This window comes from Aythya fuligula, chromosome 1, assembly GCF_009819795.1.
Source record: "Aythya fuligula isolate bAytFul2 chromosome 1, bAytFul2.pri, whole genome shotgun sequence".
Taxonomy (NCBI): domain Eukaryota; kingdom Metazoa; phylum Chordata; class Aves; order Anseriformes; family Anatidae; genus Aythya; species Aythya fuligula.
Window position 1 is genome coordinate 175049228 of NC_045559.1, and position 19050 is coordinate 175068277.

Consider the following 19050-nt stretch of genomic DNA (forward strand, 5'->3'; position numbering starts at 1 on the left):
GATCGAAACCCAGCGCTGAGCCACCTTCCCTTGGGAGCTTTCAGCCGGTCACTACAATAATCTCTCCAAAGTCACAGCTCTGGTCTTCTAAGGACTCGGCCTTTAAAGAAAACCAGACTGCTTGAACCACAGTGGGATGATGTTAACAATACAGCGCTTGTCCGCCTCCAAAGTATCCCTTGGACACCACCAGTTACAAGGATTACAGCTTTGCAGTCTCTGGCAGCAATCTGCAAACCCTCCTCATGTGATCATTTATGTGAGCAGCAAAGTATGTTAACGAGAGGAGTCAGAAAAGTGGCGTTTCGCAATTACTCATGCAAATGTGAATTCACACACGAGGCATTGTAGTGGATAGGGACTCACAAAAACCACGACATCCAGCACCCATGAAACGTTCGCACAGCCGCGTGAAGTGGCGCTGCAGTAACACACGGAGGAAATGCCAGATCGAGTGTGAATAATTAATGTGAATGGTTGGCAAGAGGTCTCCACGTGAAATAACGTTTAAGCATGTAAAAACCTTCTCGAATAATCAGCTAGCTCATTTGCACAGTCACAGTCTGTTCACAGATAATTCACGGCTTAAAAAAAAGGGGGGGGGATATTATCAGATTTACTGGGAACGGCTCATGTCAGCCTGCTCTGTGAACTGTACCTCATGTCAAGTTTTGGTGAGTTTTTGTTTTGCTCTTGGTGGTAAAAGATTGTATCTGAGAATGCCTTGGGAAGCAATGTCAAAAGCATGACTGCAAGCAGCAAGCTGTCTCCAGCCCTGGAGACAGGTCAGGTGGGGAACCTCGCTGCTGAAAGATGACACTGAGACAGATCTCAGCGCTGTAAGCATCTACCCAACCTCTCAGACTTCACAAAAATGCTTCAAACGTGTAATTTCAGTAAATTTTTGTTTGCTGTGAGGTCTCTCTGTTGTTGTGTTTGATTTTTAAATTTGACTTATCTTCGAGCTTTCCATGAGAATCGTTTTCTCTTTGGGGCTACCCTTCCTAAGAGAATTCATGCAGAACATTTGTATTTTAGACATTAATCGTCATCAGAAATATAAAGTGAATACTGTGCTGAGTGCACTTCGAATCGTAAAGGTTGGAAAAGCCCTCCAAGACCATGCTTACACGTACATTTTATTGCTGGCTGCTTCTATACCCTCAGGAAGCGAAAAGCAATGCCTCTATAGATCCTGTACATTATTGCTTTATTATTGCTTTTTGTTACGTATGTTTACTTAGCATTAAACAACTGCAAAATGTACCAAGCATTAAACAACTGCAAAAATATCAGCACAAATATCCCATTAAGAGCAACAAAAACTCCTTCTGGCACTCCGAGCAGAACTCTGTCTTAATCTCTATTGATAAATGAAACTCTTCACCGTACCAGCTGTACAGCTGGGATTGCAAGCCACCTGGTAATGGTGTTAATGCCATTTTCTCTGTCTTGTACAGAATTAACAGCATTCAACACTATTATAACTTTGTTTCTTATTGCTTTTTGTCACTGCCACAGCCATCCTGATGAAAGAGCATGGCAGAGAAGTGTTTTTACTGCAAACCTGTGAGGGTGATATCGTCGTCTTCTATGATTTGCTCCTCTGCGACGTCCAGAGAGCTCTCGGTGATCATGTCACTGGGCTCGTCCACGCAGGTTAAGCCAGAGTAGTTGTGCAGGAGCTCAGCGCTGGGGACGTGTTCCACGATGACAGCAGGGAAAATGGATGGATCCCCGAGCTGCAGGGGAAAAAAAATAATGAAAGGAAAATTAGAGTAATGGTACTTAGACCGTGCCTGACCTAAGCACTTGCTGATGAGTATTTCAGCAGACCTGAATATTTCTACATCACCTCGATGTTAGGTGGTTTGAAGAAGAATTGGATGATTTTTAGCACACCAAATAAAACAGCAGCAGTGTCCTGCCATGGGCCAGAGTCTGTAGTGTCTAAATCCTGACTTTATTCCAGCAGGTTAATACGAGACTCCCACAGCTGCATTTTCCAGCTTAGAAGCTGACGTGACGGAGGAGAGGAGCGGCGCAGTAAATGCCAAACTGTGCTGGCAACGACAGCAGGCAAGCAACTCGCGGCGAGCACTGCTCGATCTTCCTGCCAAGCTGGGGGCGGAGAGGTGGGGAGGCTGCAAGGCCCACAGGAAGGTCTCACAGGCATCAGGTCTCCCACAAGGCACTCACTGGCGATCACAATCAGGGGACATTTAGTCCCAGAGCAACAGGGAAGTGCTTGATGCATGTCCCATATTACTTTCCCTCTCTAATTCTTAGGGCCTCCTTCACTCGCTCCCCCTCTTTCCTTCCCAAGACCGCTTTCAGTCGTTCTCCTTCTCTCAACAATTATTTTCCGTAAGATACAGAAGAAAAGGGGCAGCTGGAAAAGCAGAAGTCAAGCTGGCCAGCAACAGTAAGATGCACGTTCTCTGACAAGACAACCATTCAACAGGAAGAGGTTTTCAGAAAATACCATCTACTGCAGAAACAGTATTTTCCAAAGCGCCTCTTTCAAAATGTCATTTGCAGGAAGAAAGGCAGAGCTGCTGATAGCACAGCGGGCTCAAAGAAAGCCTGGTGTAACTCGAAAGCTCTCTCACTACAAACACAAATTGCTTTATGAATGTGGCAAGCCTAAAAAAAAAATAATAAAGTTGTTCAATGTGCTGCTGTGAGAAAACCGGTGTGTATGCGTTTGGTCTCGTTCTCCACAGAACAAAGTAGGCACAGATCAAGCAGATTTTATTTAACTACACAAGAAAAAAACAGCAATGTTTGGTTGTGAGTTCACTTAGGCATTGCTCCTGTCTCACAATCTCACCACTACTCAGGCCACCAGCGGTGGGAAATGCTCCCAGAGCTACTGGCTCCATGCAGACAACGGCAACGGGAGGCAGGGTCAGGAAAAAAAAAAAAAGGAAGAATTCAGACACAGAACTAATATTTCTATGGGTTTCTATCATAAACACTCTGCTAAACTAAACTAAACAAATAAATAAAACACACCACAAAATCAACAAAACCCAAAGGAAAACAAAAATCCACAGCTAACCTGCCAAACTCCACGGAACATAAGCTTCAAAGAGAGTAACGTGAGGGGAGAGCAATAAAACCAGCAAAAGGCAGAGCAGTTAAAGGCAGACCAGACTCGTAGATTTGGTTATGTGAAAGCAAACTGGGTAAAAAAAGATAAAGCACTACGAAGAGAGGAGAAAAATAAAATACTGCATGCGTTAGAAAGGTTTTGTTTTCAACAGCTCCATGAACTAGGAGGACAATAGCCCATCACAGCCTCACCACTGAGATAAAATTCATGCTACAAAAATAGCTTGAGCACCCCAATTTCAGAAATATACCACAGTTTATACGTTTTGTGGTGGAAACCACATATACTGTACACACATCTACATAACCACATTAAAAAAATTAAGCAGAGTTTACGTACTACACTGAGGCTCCTGTCACCTGCAGGCAAGAAAAAGAGGGCGTTTTGCGAGCATCTGTTCATTGGCCTACCGAACAGGTAAAATGATGGATTTTGGGTTGGAGAAACACAAATATGAAGTATTTAGTATTTAGTATTCTCATCCTACTTGAGCTCATAGACACTAGGGGTGAAGTTCACCTCACCTAACTTCAAACAGCTGTGGTTCAGGCACTCAGAGCCACAGCATCATCTAGGTTGGAAGAGACCTCAAGATCACCGAGCCCAACCTCTGACCTAACACTAACAAGTCCTCCACTAAACCATGTCACTGAGCTCTACATCTAAACGTCTTTTAAAGACCTCCAGGGATGGTTACTAGGCTTAAGCTAATAACCCCAGGTTTCCTTCAGAGTCAACAGGGAGAAATAGGTATTTTTAGAGCACGTTTCCTTGTCCAGTTGTAGGCTCCTGTGCTACAGTAGGATCATCCCCTAAAAACTCCCAGTTCTCTCCATTGACTCTAAAGAGGCAGAGGTGTTGGGGTGGCTATTCCTGCAGTAGACATCCATCCTGTAGGCATCTATCTGCAACATCTTAGAAGTGAGCTTCATCCTTCTGGATGAAAAACGACTGGCTCAGCGCTGCCCTTCTCTAACAACTGCAGCTCATGTCACTAACTTTGTTTCTGAGAGACAAAAATACCCCAAAGTTACTCTTCAGTCATAAAACCCCTTTTGCCGAATACTGAGGGAAACACAGATAAACCCAACAGAGCCTTAGACATTTTTATCCGAGGTTCTCAAAGCCCTATTTATATCCCACCCTACCAGTCAGTCTGTTGTGAAAACTAACGACCAAATGTGATCTATTCTGTAAGGGTAAACTGTGCCTGTCTACACCAGGGGGATACCCGGGGGCTGTGTGAATTTGGAGCTGGACAACTGGAGGAGCCTGCTGACACGCCGCTCGGCCAGAAGATGAAAGATGAAGAGTGAATCCACTTGGAGAGTCATGCAGAAGAGCATTGGTTCACGCTAAGACACATTAAACGGGATTTTCTCTAAATTAATAACAGCTTTAAACTGGAGTCAGAGTAAATATCACTCCCTCTGGCCTTTTTTTTTTTATACCATTATTACACCTGCTTCCAATTCATTTATTAATGCTGTACAAAGTATGGCTTTTCTGTCTTGCCAGTGTTGTGAAAAGGCTGGAACAGATATAAAAAACACATTCAGGAAGAAAAGTACAAATGCAACTGCAAATAAATCTAATGTGAAATACGTTTCTGCAAAAATTACAATTTTGTACAAGATTTGCAACTGGTTATGGTTTCATTGCACCTTTTCACTTTTCAGTACTTAAAAGGGGCTTAGAAGAAAGCTGGAGAGCAACTCTTTGCTCAAGCAGATAATGGCAGGACAAGAGGAGATGGTTTTAAACTACAAGAGGGGAGATTTGGGTTAGATGTTAGGAGGAAATTCTTCCCTCAGAGGGTGGTGAGGCCCTGGCACAGGCTGCCCAGAGAAGCTGTGGCTGCCCCATCCCTGGAGCTGCTCAAGGCCAGGCTGGATGGGGCTTTGGGCAACCTGGGCTGGTGGGAGGTGTCCCTGCCCATGGCAGGGGGGTGGAATTGAGATGATCTCTAAGGTCCCTTCCAACCCAATCATTCTGTGACTCTATGACTTCATTAACAAAACAGCTTATTTAGTTTCAAAAGCTACTTCTCCATGATGGGAAAAACTGAACCCTACCCTCCTCGGGGGAACGCTAATGGCACCAATCTTCCTTCACGCTCTCAAATTCTTCTTTATCTTCAGTGTTTGACATTCTTGAGAGATTTCTTTTTCTTCCTCTCAAAAATTTTCGCAAAATACCAAACTGGTTGTGCAAATGGAAAAGAAGGGGATTTCTTCTGCTCTGGAAGTAGCGTCTTCTTATATGACAATTCAGATCCATCCAAGGGACAATCCACATCTCTTCCAATGTGTTGTCCCAGGAACACAGTGACGAGCAGCTAACTGGTTTGGATGACATTTTATAAAAGGGAGTGATCAGTGCTAAGAAAAACATGCAACGGGGAAAAGCTACATTGGGAGAAAAAGAAAAAATAAACATCGGTGAAGAAACTGGCTTTGTAAAAAAAGTAACAGAATTCAGCCTTGAGATGTAGTTGGCCATTTACTTGGAAACAAAGCAACAAAAATCCCCCCGGTAATCGAAAGCAGGCAAAGTGATTTCGGTGACTAGAAAATGGCCTTCGGTTTTCTCTCCCTGAAGCAGCCTCTTGACTGTCTGGGCATTCCCACAGCCAGGCTCTGAGACATTACCGAGCTTGGCAGCGGGGGTTTGGAAGCAGATAGATGCTGCTTGCCTTCTCGGGGAGGCAACCTCAGCACGGATTTATATTCCAGAACATTGGATGATGTGGAAGAGTAAACCAAGGCAGGAGAAGATGGTGCAGAAGTCTCATCCCAACCTAAGGAGCAGATTTCATATCTACTTGGAAGAGTGCTGGATGGCACAGAGCAGTCGTGCTGGGGACAAGGCTAAAAAATTAAGGGATGAGGTGATGTGGTGCATCCCTAGCATCGTTTACAGCTTACTAGCGTGGATCCAGCCTCTGTGGTTGCTTGAATTCAGCTTTTTAAATCAAGACTGTCCTGATCAAGTATCACGGTAGCTGTCAGATAACGAAGGGCTAAATGAAAAGGCACTGAGGGAAGAAGCTGCAGAAGGGGAGCGAAGCAGTTCCAGGCGCAGCCAAATCCTGGAGGAGCTCCTGCGCAGTTTTACATGTGTGGTCTCTCTTAAAACAAAACAAAAATCCACAAAACCTCTGTTTAAACATGATCTCTGACACGTAGCAGCAGCCAGTCAGCTTATCGGGAGCATTAGGACAAGTCACTTGTTCCCTCCTCAAAATTATGAAGACATTTTCACCCCACTTCTTTCCCACCACCATATAAGCACGATGCTATGAATTAGGCCTCCAAGAAAAATAAAATAAAATATTTTCTAAATTGAAAGGGATGGAGCTGATACAAGAGAGCCTTTCCTGTTCACGTGGGGCCATGCGACCAAGTCCCTCCCACTGGCATCTGCCGGCGGCTGACTGCTTACATTTGCAAATGGTTTGTTCCTAATTTATGGCTGTTTAACCAAGGCTTTACAAAAATAAATAGATGGCCACGAATTTATGACTTCCCCGAAGCACTGCGTGTAGCTGCCATCTAGACCCCGAAGCTCTCCCCACAGCTGTTCCGTGTCCTGACAGCTCTCGGCACAACAGGGCTGCAGGCAGAGCTTCGCCAAGGAGGAAAGCACCACGGTTCTTTCAACTCCAGCAACCCAAAGTTGAGTTAATGGGCATGTAAGTATGAAGATGGCACATTTAGCATCCCGATGAAGCTCAAAAAAAATGCTTTTGATCAACACAGAGCACTTCCAGAGCTTTAATTCCTAAGTACCCACATTGGGGTATGCATCCATCCCTAAATGCAATCTATCTGTCCGGAGCTGAAACCTTCAGCAATTCCTGCGCTGACAGCTCCCAGGTGCAAGAAGCAGGTCAAATCTTTTTGTGTTCACGTCCTTTTACGTATCTTTCCCTGAGTTAAACCTTGCTCCAGCTCCCCAGCTCCTTCCCTGCTGCAGGCTCCTTTTCCAGCCCCGATGTTTAATACCTGCCCTCACACAGCCGAATCTTTGCGAGCTGACCTAAGGCAACCTGCTGATTAAACACAGCTCGCATCCGAGTGTTTGCAGTGAGAGATGTTCTGTTGTGGCCTTTGGGTGTCTTTTGGGGTGTTTTTTTAAAGTTTTTCAGGTGAACATCTGAAGAAATTGAAAGATACACAATGCACAGCTAAAATGAACGAAGCCACGTGTGCTTGCACTGCTCTTTCCAGAAATCAGAGTGAAGAAGACCTCCACTTCTCGATTTTCCCCTCTCCTCTCTCTTGTAAAGAAAAACCAGCAACAAACAAAAAGCAGAGGTAATAAATCCAGCTCGTTTTCTACTATGTTTGTGCAATTCCCATATCTAAATCCCCAAGCTCTGGAAAAATACAGGGAAGGAAGTTACATTACCAGTTCCACCCAAAACTGAGTTAGCACTTCAGAGAGACAACGCTCAGTTCATTGAAACGATCCTGTGACGCTGACAGCACCAACGGGACACCAAACCAGCCAAACATCAGGGCACGGAGCAAACCCAGGGACAGGGTTCTGAAGCCAACAGTATTTTTGAAGCAGAGGAGAACAAATCCTTTTCACATGCACAAAAAGAGGGCCAGTTTGCAACAGCACTTCTCAGCTGGCTCTCCGTAAGACTGAGACGTCCTATGATCTCTGTAAGGCTATGAAACGTCTCTCCATACCACTGAGAAATCTCATTTCTTGTTAAAAAAATGCAAAACCCTACCATTAGCCACCACTTAACAGAAGAGCTGCCTGACTTTTACAGCAGGAATCCTTCGCTGAAGCCTCAGGACTCGCAGGATGTGGTTCAGATCATCTAAACCTACCTGAGAGTCTCACGAGATGGAAATATTTATTTTCCCTTCAGCATGAAAGAAACCAATTTCAATTAGTTGGAAGCTTAGTTCTGAATAGCAATGCGATTTAGGAACCCATCTGTATAAAGGGGAGAGGTGACATCTACAGCTCCTGTGGTATCACACTTACTTTTTCCAGATTTTAGCCTAGCACACTGGAAAAGCGAAAGCGACAGCCAAATATCAGAATTTTAGGAATTTCGCATCACAACTGGATTCTACTGGCACACGTCAGTGACAGGAGAAAAACATTTTCAGAGGAGGCCTCTGCGATACTGCAGCAATTGCAACATTTCAACCCATTTCTGCTGGGCTCGTGCAAGTTACAGGAAGCTTTGGAAACTGCACAGAGATCTGCCGCAACAAGAATGAGCTCAGCGTTGGCTTGCTGGTGTTTTACGTGGCTTTTTTTTTTTTCCTCCTCGTGTTTCCCCTCGAACGAAGGGGATCTCTCACGCGGCCCCGTACCTGCTGCTCGTCCTCCATGACGTTGCTGGCGAATTCAAACACGAGCTCATTCTGCTGTACCACTGCTGCCATAATAACGCATTCCCAGCTCTCAGCTCCACATACGAAGAAAAACGTTCCCCAAATGTCAGAGGCTGAGGAGCGGCACCACGGGCCAGCGGGGCAGAAAGGCAGGAACCGAACCAAGGGCCGCTTTTAGGATTTCTGAACCATCAGCGCTCCCGGGTCCTCCTCTTCTCAAAGGGAAACAAACCAAGGGAAATCCTTTCCTGAGGTGGTTTTCCTGCGTGGGCAGCCTTTTATCTCTGAGGAGAGAAAGAGAGGAAAAAAAAAAAGTTATAATTAAGAAATGATTGCTACTTGAAAGAGCAGCAGCCACAGCAAAGGCTGGTCCTCGCTCACTAGAAAGGTTTTCTCTAGCTCGGAGCAAGGCAGACACCTTTGTATCTCCACGGGTATTACTGCTCCTAATCACCACATGCAAATTTTCGCTCCCACGAAGCGCAGGACTGGTTCAGGAAGCAGAGGGAAACCGTTTCAGGAAGTAAGACACCGGTTCCAGAGCGCTTCACATTAAAAGTACCAGCCTAGCACCCAGACGACAGAGTCACGAAGGTTACCAAAAAGAAACTCCCTCTTTTCGCCCGGTTCACGCACGCAGCTTTTGTGTTTGTTAATAACTCCGCTCTTTGAGGTACACTCGAAGCCAAACCACACAGCCCAGCCTGACCCGCTCAGCTGCAGGACACCTCGAGCGCGTCACCTTGCTGCCCTGCACACGGCTCCAGCTTTGCAGGGCTGTCACTCTGCGAGTGAAGGGCTCTCCATCTCGATTCCCGGCGTGCAACAGAGCTCGTAAATCCCTCGGATGACACGGAGAGCTGCTGAGCTGTACACGAAGCAGATCTTCAGCTTCTTTTTCCAAAGGCCCTGTAAGCGCAGCCTTATCTCTGCCGCAGGCTTGCGAGCAGCCGGAAGGAAACGGCACTGACCACGTCACGGCACAGCGGAGCAGGCAAAGAGACGGCGCAGCACAATAGCAAAGAGCAGAGAAAGGGCTCCCAAAGCAGGGAACGCAAGCAGGAGGGACGCTGGAGGGACGCGAGCTCACAGCTCCCACGGTTTCACTCCCTTATCGGCGCTGGAGGTAACCGTGGTTAGCTCGTGCCCGGACGGAGATGCGCTGTGTCGCTTCTGAAATAAAAGGGAGTGCTAAACGTCATCTTTTTATACAACTAAGATGACCAAAATGTCAATAAAACCCTACCACCTCGAAGGAAGAACAGCATCGATGCCTGCACTTGGGGCCCTGGCTTCGATGCAGGGCTGCTGCGGCAGGAGGACGCAGGGCCTCTGGTGACTTCAGCCCTGCAGCGAGGGGGCCGTTTGCGGCGTGTCGCAGGAGGCTCACCTCACCTTGTTTTTGCAGCAGCCTGAAACCCAAGAAACCCAAGGGCATCTTCCTCCCCTGCTGGCAGGCCGTTTAATTAGGGAGGGCCGAGCCACGGGCCCGTACTCCCTCGCTCTAGGAACCGCAGCAGCTGTTTATCCCATATAGGCTGTGGCGTTCCCAAATTCCTACGCCGTGATGCCAGCGCGTTCAGGGAGCCTCGCTGAGGTCCCTGGATGCAGCCCTTCTAAGAAATTGGGAAAACCAAAGTCATGCGGGCAGGACAACTTCCCCGGCTTCCAAGGCTTGCTTTAATCAGCTGCTGAAGTGTTTGTTAAAGTAGCCACAACCCTAACCAGAGAGTATTTGCGTTAATGAGGGCTAGAGGCGTGAGGAGGAAGGCAAAAAAAGTCCTTTTGAAACCAGGACTTCAACCCCAGCCCTTTGCAGGGTGACCTGAACAGCTCTCCATACAGCAGCAGGGCTGCGGCAGAGAAAGCATCACATGCAACCCCACAATCTGGGGTAAATCCCCTACAATTACTTGGCCTCTCAGTAGGATCCGAAGTCTCTCTCAATAACCAGTGGGCTTTTGCTCCAGAGGACCACCAGGCAAATAGGAAAACCTCCTCAGCTTCCCAGCGGAGGCTTATTTTAAAACGAGGGTTAAGGTAATTGTCCTGGGGGGAGCAGAATTTGGGAAGGGCGCCCAACCATCTCCATCACACGCCTGAAACCCACATGTACGAACACAGAGTGCAAGTGCTTGAAGCCCAGTGACTTTCTAAGGTCAACAGGAGTTCACAGCACCTACATAAAACCAGGATGGACACCCCGTATAGAGATGCAGGCTGTTTAGGAAGGCACAAGGAAAACCAGAGGTACAACCAGCGGGAGACAGGTTTTAGAAGTTCCCTGTGTTCATTGGAAACCAGCACATGCGCCCTCCGAGTGCTCACACAGCCCGAGGAAGACAGGAAAACACCACGGTGAGGCTAACAGGGAGGAAGGAAAACCACAACCTGAGGGACGCTCTGAGATCTTCCGAGACCATCCCCCAGGGGGATGCAGGGGTCCAAACCCTCTTCTCTTCCCCCTTTCCTCATCCTCCTGGTAAGAAAATAACCCAATCTCACTTGCAAAACGTTGGCCACAAACGTGCTGCGGCACCGCGCTTCCTGGCCGCTGCTGGCCCAGGCGCCGGTCTTTCTAAGAAATCCTCTGCAAGGGGCTACCTCACGGGCTCTTATCCTACCAAACATCAGGTGCCTGTGCTATGAAAAAGGCTTGCAGGAGCGTGATGCTGTGATGTGGACCCGAGAGCCTGCTCAAGACTGTGTCATGTGCACTGCAATGCTCTGCTTCTCTTCTGGTTGCTGCACAACCCGCGTGGTCAGCTCCCGGGAACGCAGAGCTGGGGACCACAACACTCGGGGATCACCTGGATGCTGCCTTGGGAGCCAACTCATCACTACTGGTAAAGAGGAGGAGAAAAATCAGGAGCTGGCATCTCCCACGCGATAAAATGAGAAGCAGTTACGGAGAAGGAATGGGGTTTGAACAGAGGAAAGCATGAAAAATCACTCTAGGTGTGCTTGGTCAAACTTCTTCCCACAGATGTGACAGAAGCCAAAAGCTTAGTAAAATGAGAGAAAAATTGTGAAATGATAAAACCTCAAATCTGGATCAGAAATTCCCATAAACCAAGAGAATGAGTCCAGTGACACCAAATGAATGTTTTCCAAGGCACTCTTGGGTGGTTTCTGGCATTTAATAGCACCTTCTAAGGAGACTTAAGACCTTGACCCTGAAGAGACCATAAATAAAATCTCACTGATGTTAAAAGGGAAAGTGGCTCGGCACAGGGACAGCCGAAGGGCTGAGCTCCAAGCCAGCTACACCAGGATACGAGGAGAACTTGTCCGAGGGGTGTAGGAGGGAAGAGCCGCTTGGCCCCAAGAGGTTGAGCTGCTTTGATTAAGGCAGAGTAAAGAGGTGGCGGTGGGAGGAGGAGAGGTGGGGGGAAACTGAAGCTAATTGCTTTGGCTGGGCGCCGAGCTTCACAAATTACCAGCTGCCAGTCCGTACCAAACCCTGACATAAAGCTGCCAGCCGGCCTCTGAAAATTAATTTCTCTGCAAATTAGTAATGCTGGTTTCAGATCACCTGGAGGAAAGAGGTCAGTTTACTAAAAAAAAAAAAAAACCTTTTTTAGCAAGCCACAGACTTCTCTTTTTGAAAAACTGAAATGTAAGTAAGTGCACAGAAAGTGTATCTATATTAAAGGGGGGAAAAACTGAGCAAAGGACAGCAGAGATGAGCTGGAAGTCGGAAGTTTCTTATTGCAGATGGCCTTTTGCAGCCAAGCTCTGGTAGCTGTAGATCCGTCACCGAAACCCTCACTGGGCTTCTTCGGTGTCCTGCAGAAGATGCCAGAGGAGCAGGCTCGGGGACCAGCCCTGTTGTAACTTTTCCAACAGAGATTTTGGGCATTTTGTGGCTTTGTTTTTTTTTTGTTTTGTTTTGTTTTGTTTTTTGTTTTTTTTTTTTTGTTTTTTTTTCCAGTTTCTTTTTAACTGTTCCAATGTGGACACTCAGGCACAAGGAACAAAATATTTAAATAAACCCCAAGCGCTCTGTGATTCACCTCGGTGTGTTTCGAGCATTGGAGCAACCTTCCGAACCTGCTTCAGAAATCTCAACGTGATTGAACTGACTGAAACCAAGGAACGAGGGGCACAAACTAACCCAGGCAGAACTTGCTGAAGCCTCCCCTTCCCCGAGCACTTCCAAGCCCCTGCGGGGCATCTCGCTCGTGTCAGTGCTGGGTCCGGTGGTGGCTGCGCCCCGCAGAGCTGCCCAGGCTCCGCAAGGCAAATCCTCTTACCTCGGCGGTGCCTCTGGAGGAGCTGCCTGCACACAGAGGCAGTATTTCTGCTTGCTGTCAGCTGTCAGCAGTATCACCAGTCCCGAACCCTCCGGAGCAGACTGCTGGGAGTCAGCTCGACTTGAATTTCCAGTTCTTTGACATTGCTGCCTATTTTCCTTCCTTACGCCCGCCCGTCCTGCCCTGCTATCTGGTTACAGGGAGCCAACGCGTACAGCACCTTGCCCAGTCAAATCCCAGACCTCAGTCTGCCTCTACCCACTGCCCTCGGTGGTTAACCCCTGCAGCCTTTATTCTCGAACCTACCATGTAAAACGTTTGAATCAGAGAGGCATTTTTCCTTCCTGGACTGCAGGAAACAGGCAGGCTGCTCTGAGAGAGGAGGCTCTGAAACGCCGGCAGGAACAAGCCAGGAGATTTATGCCCCCTCAACCAAGAGCCACGGCCCGCAAGCACTCACTCCTCACTTTAATAGCTCCCACCACCTCAAACATCCCTCACGCAAACCCCAAATGGCTCGTTCTGGGCTCGAGATAATCTAATTACACTAATTCCTCCCCTGCCTGCAGCTCCTGCTGCCGGAGCACGTGGCGGGCAGGGTGCCGGCACAAGGCGCTGCCACCGCTGCGGGCTTCCCGCTGCCCAACGAGGACCGGGTGCTGCTCTGGGCTCGGCTCCTGCGCCTTCTCCAGGAGGAGAAAGCCATCTCTGCAAGCATCAGCAGCGGTGTTAAGGCTTCCAAGGGCCAAGTTTTTGTTTTGTTTTAATGTATTCTTGCATGACAGGTACCTTTGTTTTTGTAGATGAGCACACAGCTTCCACGCAGGGACACGCGGCCCGTTTGGCTAAAGCAAACAGGGCAGGGGAACACTCCTGCCACCTCCGCTACCCAAGCGAGAGTGAATGAAGTGCTCAAGCAGAGCGTTATTTGCTCGTTTGTTTAACCTAAATATGTACTTAAGCAACTTTTTAACCCTTCAGACAAGACTCCCGGACACAACGAAGAAAAACAAACCAAAAGTCGACCAGAACTCCCGCTCAGCACAGCACGACTCACTCTCACCATCAGCTCCTTTCTTAGCAAGTTGTTCAATGAGCGATTGTCTTTGGGAGATTCCTGCTCCAGATTCAGAAGAGCACTTGCACTTCACCAAGCGAGCACTGTGGTTAACTGTGACACGCGGGTAACACAGAGATAGAAACAGCAGATTTTAGAACTTATCCGCTAAAACACATTGTTGCAAACTGCGTTTGCAGCTCTTTAATCTATTCGTCACACGGATCCTGGCTTAGCTTTACTGAACAATACCCAAAGCGCTCCGACATGCACTGATTAGAGCACAGGAATTCACAGGTGAGGTTCCCTGCACAAAGCAAGAGGTGATCTGCTTTCTCCAGGCTGCAGGCGGTACAGCAGGGCTCCCCTACGGTGCCCCAGTCACCGCGTTCTCGTTAATTCTCCATCGAGGATCTTTCTGAAAGAGTTGGGTGAGGGAAATGACGCAAGGAGTACCGTGATGGTTTTGTTTGTGAGGGTTTGGAGAACGCAGCGCTGTTATTAGCGTGGAGTTAGGAGGTTGGGATAAGAAAGGCACGTCTCAGTCAACACGTCTCTGGGAAAAATTAGCCAAAGATCCTACTCGGCCAAAATCACAAAGCTGGTGTTGGCGCTGAGCTTCCATACAAATTAAAAAAAAAAAAGTAAACCAAATAAAACAAAAAAAAAGAAAACAACACCCAAGAGTGCGTGTCAACAGCCCCTACCATTCCACAAGCAGAAATACTTGATTCAAAGAAGCCTGTAGAAACAGGAGTGAAAAGTAAGGTAAGAAGGGGTGCAAAGTGCTAACCCATGCCCACAGTCAGGTAAAGTGATAAGAGACAGCTGTAAACAGGGAAGTAAGAGACTGCAGTCAGACTCCACAAACACCCTCCCAGTAACCTCCAGGTCAGGCAAGCGTGTTTTGTTTTCCCCCCCCTGCATTTTTTTCTCCAGTTTGTCTTTTCTAATGTGACTGCTTTTTTCAGCGTGAGTGCATTCAGCTTCATTTTTGCTTAATCACACACTTTAGCTCATTAAGCAGTCATTAAGAAGGATTTATGACTGTTACGTTCCTTCAAACAGGACACCAAAACAACCCAGATGTTCCACGCTTGTCTCCTAAATCAAGGCATCGGGCCTGTGACTGCTTTGTGCAGTTAACTCTTCCGCCTGATTTCTCGTTTGCCATAGTCTGGGATCAGCACAGCCGCAACTCCTATCAGCAACAAACCTAAAAAAATATTTAAAAGGAGTGAAAATGATAAAATGGGATAGCTGAGCTTTGTAACTCACAGGTTGGAGGGCTCAGAGGCATTTGGGTTAGGAGGCTGAAGCTGTACATTCTCCTTGAGCACAATGAGTCACGGCCCCGACTCGTACGTGCTTTCTGCATGGGTAACCTGTACCTGCGTTCCTGGCCACAGCACCAAGTAAGAAAATACTCCAGATATGCTCAAGTAAACACGCTTAGTAAACTCTCCCAGAGTAAGGAGGAAAGGGAGCGAAGTCACCTGCCAAGGAGCTTGCTCTGAACTCCACGAATGCTCTCAAAACACTGGTTTAAAACTGCACCTGAAATTGGAAACGGCTACGAAAAAGCACCAGCACGCACAGATACACAGAAAATGAGGGGGAGACACGGCCTTGGTTAGGAAGAGTGAGCGTTACATAGCCAGAGGGACTTCAAAACCAACAGAAAAACCCCAGGCTCTCGCTGTAACTTGTTTGGGACACAAACCACCTTGTTACCAGCCAGCTCGGTGTGGGCGTGGAGCCGCACGGCACGCACAGAGCGCTCTGTGTGCAGGTTAGCCGCATCATCCCACCCGGCTGAGCCACGCCGAATACACCTTTCACTGCTCTACCCAGAAAAAGGGCCAGAATTGTTTGGCCTCCCTAAAACTTCCTGAGACTTCCCCCTGATTGCTGCAGAGGCTGCAGGTTTGGATTTTATCTCCTTCCCTCGATCTTCATCCTAATCCTTCTGTCTCTCCTGTATTAGCATCTTCTACATTAGCTCTCCTGAGAGACTTTAAGAAGGCTGTTTTGAGAGGCAAACACTCCTGTGCTTCTCTCATTTCCCACTCCTACGGGTTTGTCTCACATCAGCCAGTTTTTACCAAGGTAATCAGCTGTGTCCGGCTTCCAGGTGTTTGCTACACCCAACACCTGTGCTGTTTTCCAAGATAACCCACTCATTCAGCATCGCTGTTTCCCAAAGGATTAAATCAATCGGGCTGCCTAAATTGGAGCAGAGGGAGAAGGAGCATCAACAAGACGAAGAGTACAGGCATTTCTGAACATCTAGCTGGGACGTAACACGTGGCAGACCTGATTCACTGAGATATCTGCAAAAAAACGTTAGGTAAAGCACCAAACGCAGAATACTGCATCTAAAAATCACACCTTTAAAACCTATGCGAGGCAAGAGAGCGCTTACACAGCGATAGCAGGGAAGAACATCCACTCAACCCGTAATTATATTAATACTTCTCAAACTGCCGATTTTTAATATACCCTAAAATGCCCTGTGTCCACTCATGTTACTCTGAAAACTCATGTGCTTCATGATGCTTACAGTAAATAAAAAATACATTTGCTAGGAAACTGTAGGATAAGAGAGACGCTGATATTCTCATGACATTTGAGAAGTTTTCTTCTTCTATATCAGCTTATGTTTTATGTTCTAAAGCATTTGGGTAGGGTGGGATTAGGAAGGGAGACTATTTGTCTGGGGAATTTCAAAGCGGTGAACTTGGCTATTAAGGGAATATAAATTCTCTCCCAGCTTGTTGCTAGACCCACAATTCCCACTGTGGGGTGTCAAACAGTGACAAAACGTGAGTCAAAGTCCAACGAGATTAACATAATAAAAGCAAAAAGATTTCTCCTCAGAGTTACGTGGAAAAGGAGCGGGGCCTGCAAAGGTCCCTTCAGGGAAGGCTGCGTCTGGACAGGTCAGTATTTCGTAACGTCTGGGGAAATGTTTGCTCTGAGGCCCAAGTCACCCCCGTACGAGCACACACCTGCTCTGAGGAGACACAGGAATTCAGTGCTAACGAACCAGATGCAGCAATTTACGAGCGTGGCGTGAAAAGACCCACAAAACCTGGGTTATTTCGGAAAGTTTCAGAGCCCCCGCAAAGCAGGTGGAGAGAAATTGAAGCCTCACCTCTTCCTCATTTCATCACTCAAGTTCCTGAGTCTTTTGCAGAACTAACGAGGGAACGGCTGCTGCGTGGCTGCATCCCTGCGCTGCGCGGCTGGGGCTCCTCCCGTGGGACCCCACAGCACCCCAGCTGCAGGGGGAAGGTGTACACATGCAGGGTTCTCCTCCCCTGAACTCCGATCTTCTCCATTCACATGGCTTCCAAGAAACTCAAGTACCTCCATAAGAAAGGACCTCGGTTGCTCTGAGTTTCCTCTGTAGACTGGTAGCATGAACAAGGTAATACAGGGGGAGGTTGCTTTACAGATTTTCTAAGCCATCCCTTCACTTGTCCTCCAGCTTCCTTTGTTTTTCTTTTTTTTTTTTTTTTTTTCCACTCACCTAACACTTGATCTAATTGTGATTATGAAGACTGGTTTGTCTGATTGCAAAGTCTCAGTTTCCAACCAGCCGTGGTTGGCTGTGATCAGGATGCAATGAATGCATTTCAGAATTGTGGCTGGGAAGATAAACACACACACACAACACCACCGTGCCTTCTGTCAAGCTTTGAGCAGAGGCTTTCCTACATGTACCCTCCAGGGCTGCACACCCCATTTGCATCTTTCCTCTCCAACACCACAGACCTAAGAAAAACTGGTCAAAACTAACCTAGAGAGAGATCAGCACAAGCATCCTGTTGCTGAGAAAGGCTTCCAGCACAGCTATGTCAGGAATGGGAGAGCTGGTGCCTTTCACAGGGGCAGAAATTCAGAGTTTTAGCCTTGTTGTCCTGGCTTCTGGTCCTGCAGAAACTCAAGGGACCAGACGCTGCGTCCCTGGGGTCAAGCCAACATTGTGAGCTACACGCGGTGCCTACTGATTCATAACCTAAGAGAAAACAGGAAAATAAAAAAAAATAAAAATAAAAAAAAAAAAAGAAGACAAAAAAGTCCTTATCTATCTGACCTTACCACCCCCACAACCCTTCTTTCTCTGCCATCCAGAGGATGCACCCCTCTGACTAAAACCACGTAATTTAAAGAGCAGGTAACACAGAAACGTTTTACCACACACCAAAGCAAACTCTACTCGCTGCTGGCTACTCAACACACAAACAGATGAAAAAATAAAAACACAAACAGTCTGGGAGCCACACCATCACATGGGGAAGAAAAGAGTGTCAAATTGGTCAAAATGGCTGAAACTAAGCTGCCCGGTTTCAGTTCTAATATAATTTTGATGCATGGAGTGCTCAGTTCTCTAAAATCTGATGCAGAGGAAGATATTTTTAGGGCTCTAGCGTCAATAAAGCAACAACATTGTAATACCATCCTTAGCTTTAGAAATCATGAGGTGCAGATAAAAATATCTCTTTAAACATACGTTTTAATGTGCTTTTTCTGTTGTTTTAATTTCAGAATACACGTGTAATAACTTGTTTGAAGCCAGAAATTCCTCAGAAATGGACCCTCGAGTGAATTAGAATGAAAATATGAATATATATTTTAAAGGTTACTGGATCTTACAATAAAAAATCGCCAGGTCGAGCAAGATGGCAATTATCTGCCCAGAAAGATGCTGATGAACTTGTGTGATGCCACATTCAACCCGCCTGCTGCTCATACACTGTTCTGAACTCCTATAGTTGTGGTAGAGGACAAAGAAATGCTGGACCCCAGCTCTCCCTGCTCGACTGCGGCTCCCCTAGTTACTATTTTACAGTTCACGCCTCAAGAGTCCAAGCCCTGCTTTCCCTTGAACCACTTCAATCCTGATCTTTACTCAGGTATCTAAATGAGGGTCTCGCACAGGCGATTGCAATGAGGAGCGTGCGGCCCCGAATCTGTTCTTGAGGAACCGCCTGGCTCGCATAATGGCCGTCCAGGGCAGCAAGCGGAGTCATCGCTGGGAGCATCTGCCCCGGCTCGTGGTTTAACTGACAGGAAACCCAGGCGGCGATACCCGGGCTGAGGCACAAGCGGTGCCTCAGCGCGCCTCCGGCTCCCCTGGCCGGGCCCAGCCTCCTGACAGGGCTCTGCTGCCTCACACAAGGAGGAGGAGCTCGGAGACTCCTTCTAGAAAAATAAAAAGTGAAATAAGAGGTGCCCGCGCCT

At 47.3% G+C, this 19050-nt stretch overlaps 1 protein-coding gene across 1 annotated transcript in view; it reads right to left on the minus strand.

Annotated features, from left to right (window-relative positions):
- Window positions 1-19050, minus strand: part of ELF1 (E74 like ETS transcription factor 1) — a 74091-nt gene that overhangs the window by 24370 nt on the left and 30671 nt on the right. The window contains exons 2-3 of the mRNA XM_032207375.1: window positions 8467-8771; window positions 1568-1742 (exon numbers count right to left, since the gene is read on the minus strand). Of these exons, the coding sequence (XP_032063266.1) occupies window positions 1568-1742; window positions 8467-8538 (247 nt within the window). The 5' untranslated portion in view covers window positions 8539-8771. The remainder of the gene's footprint in view (window positions 1-1567; window positions 1743-8466; window positions 8772-19050) is intronic.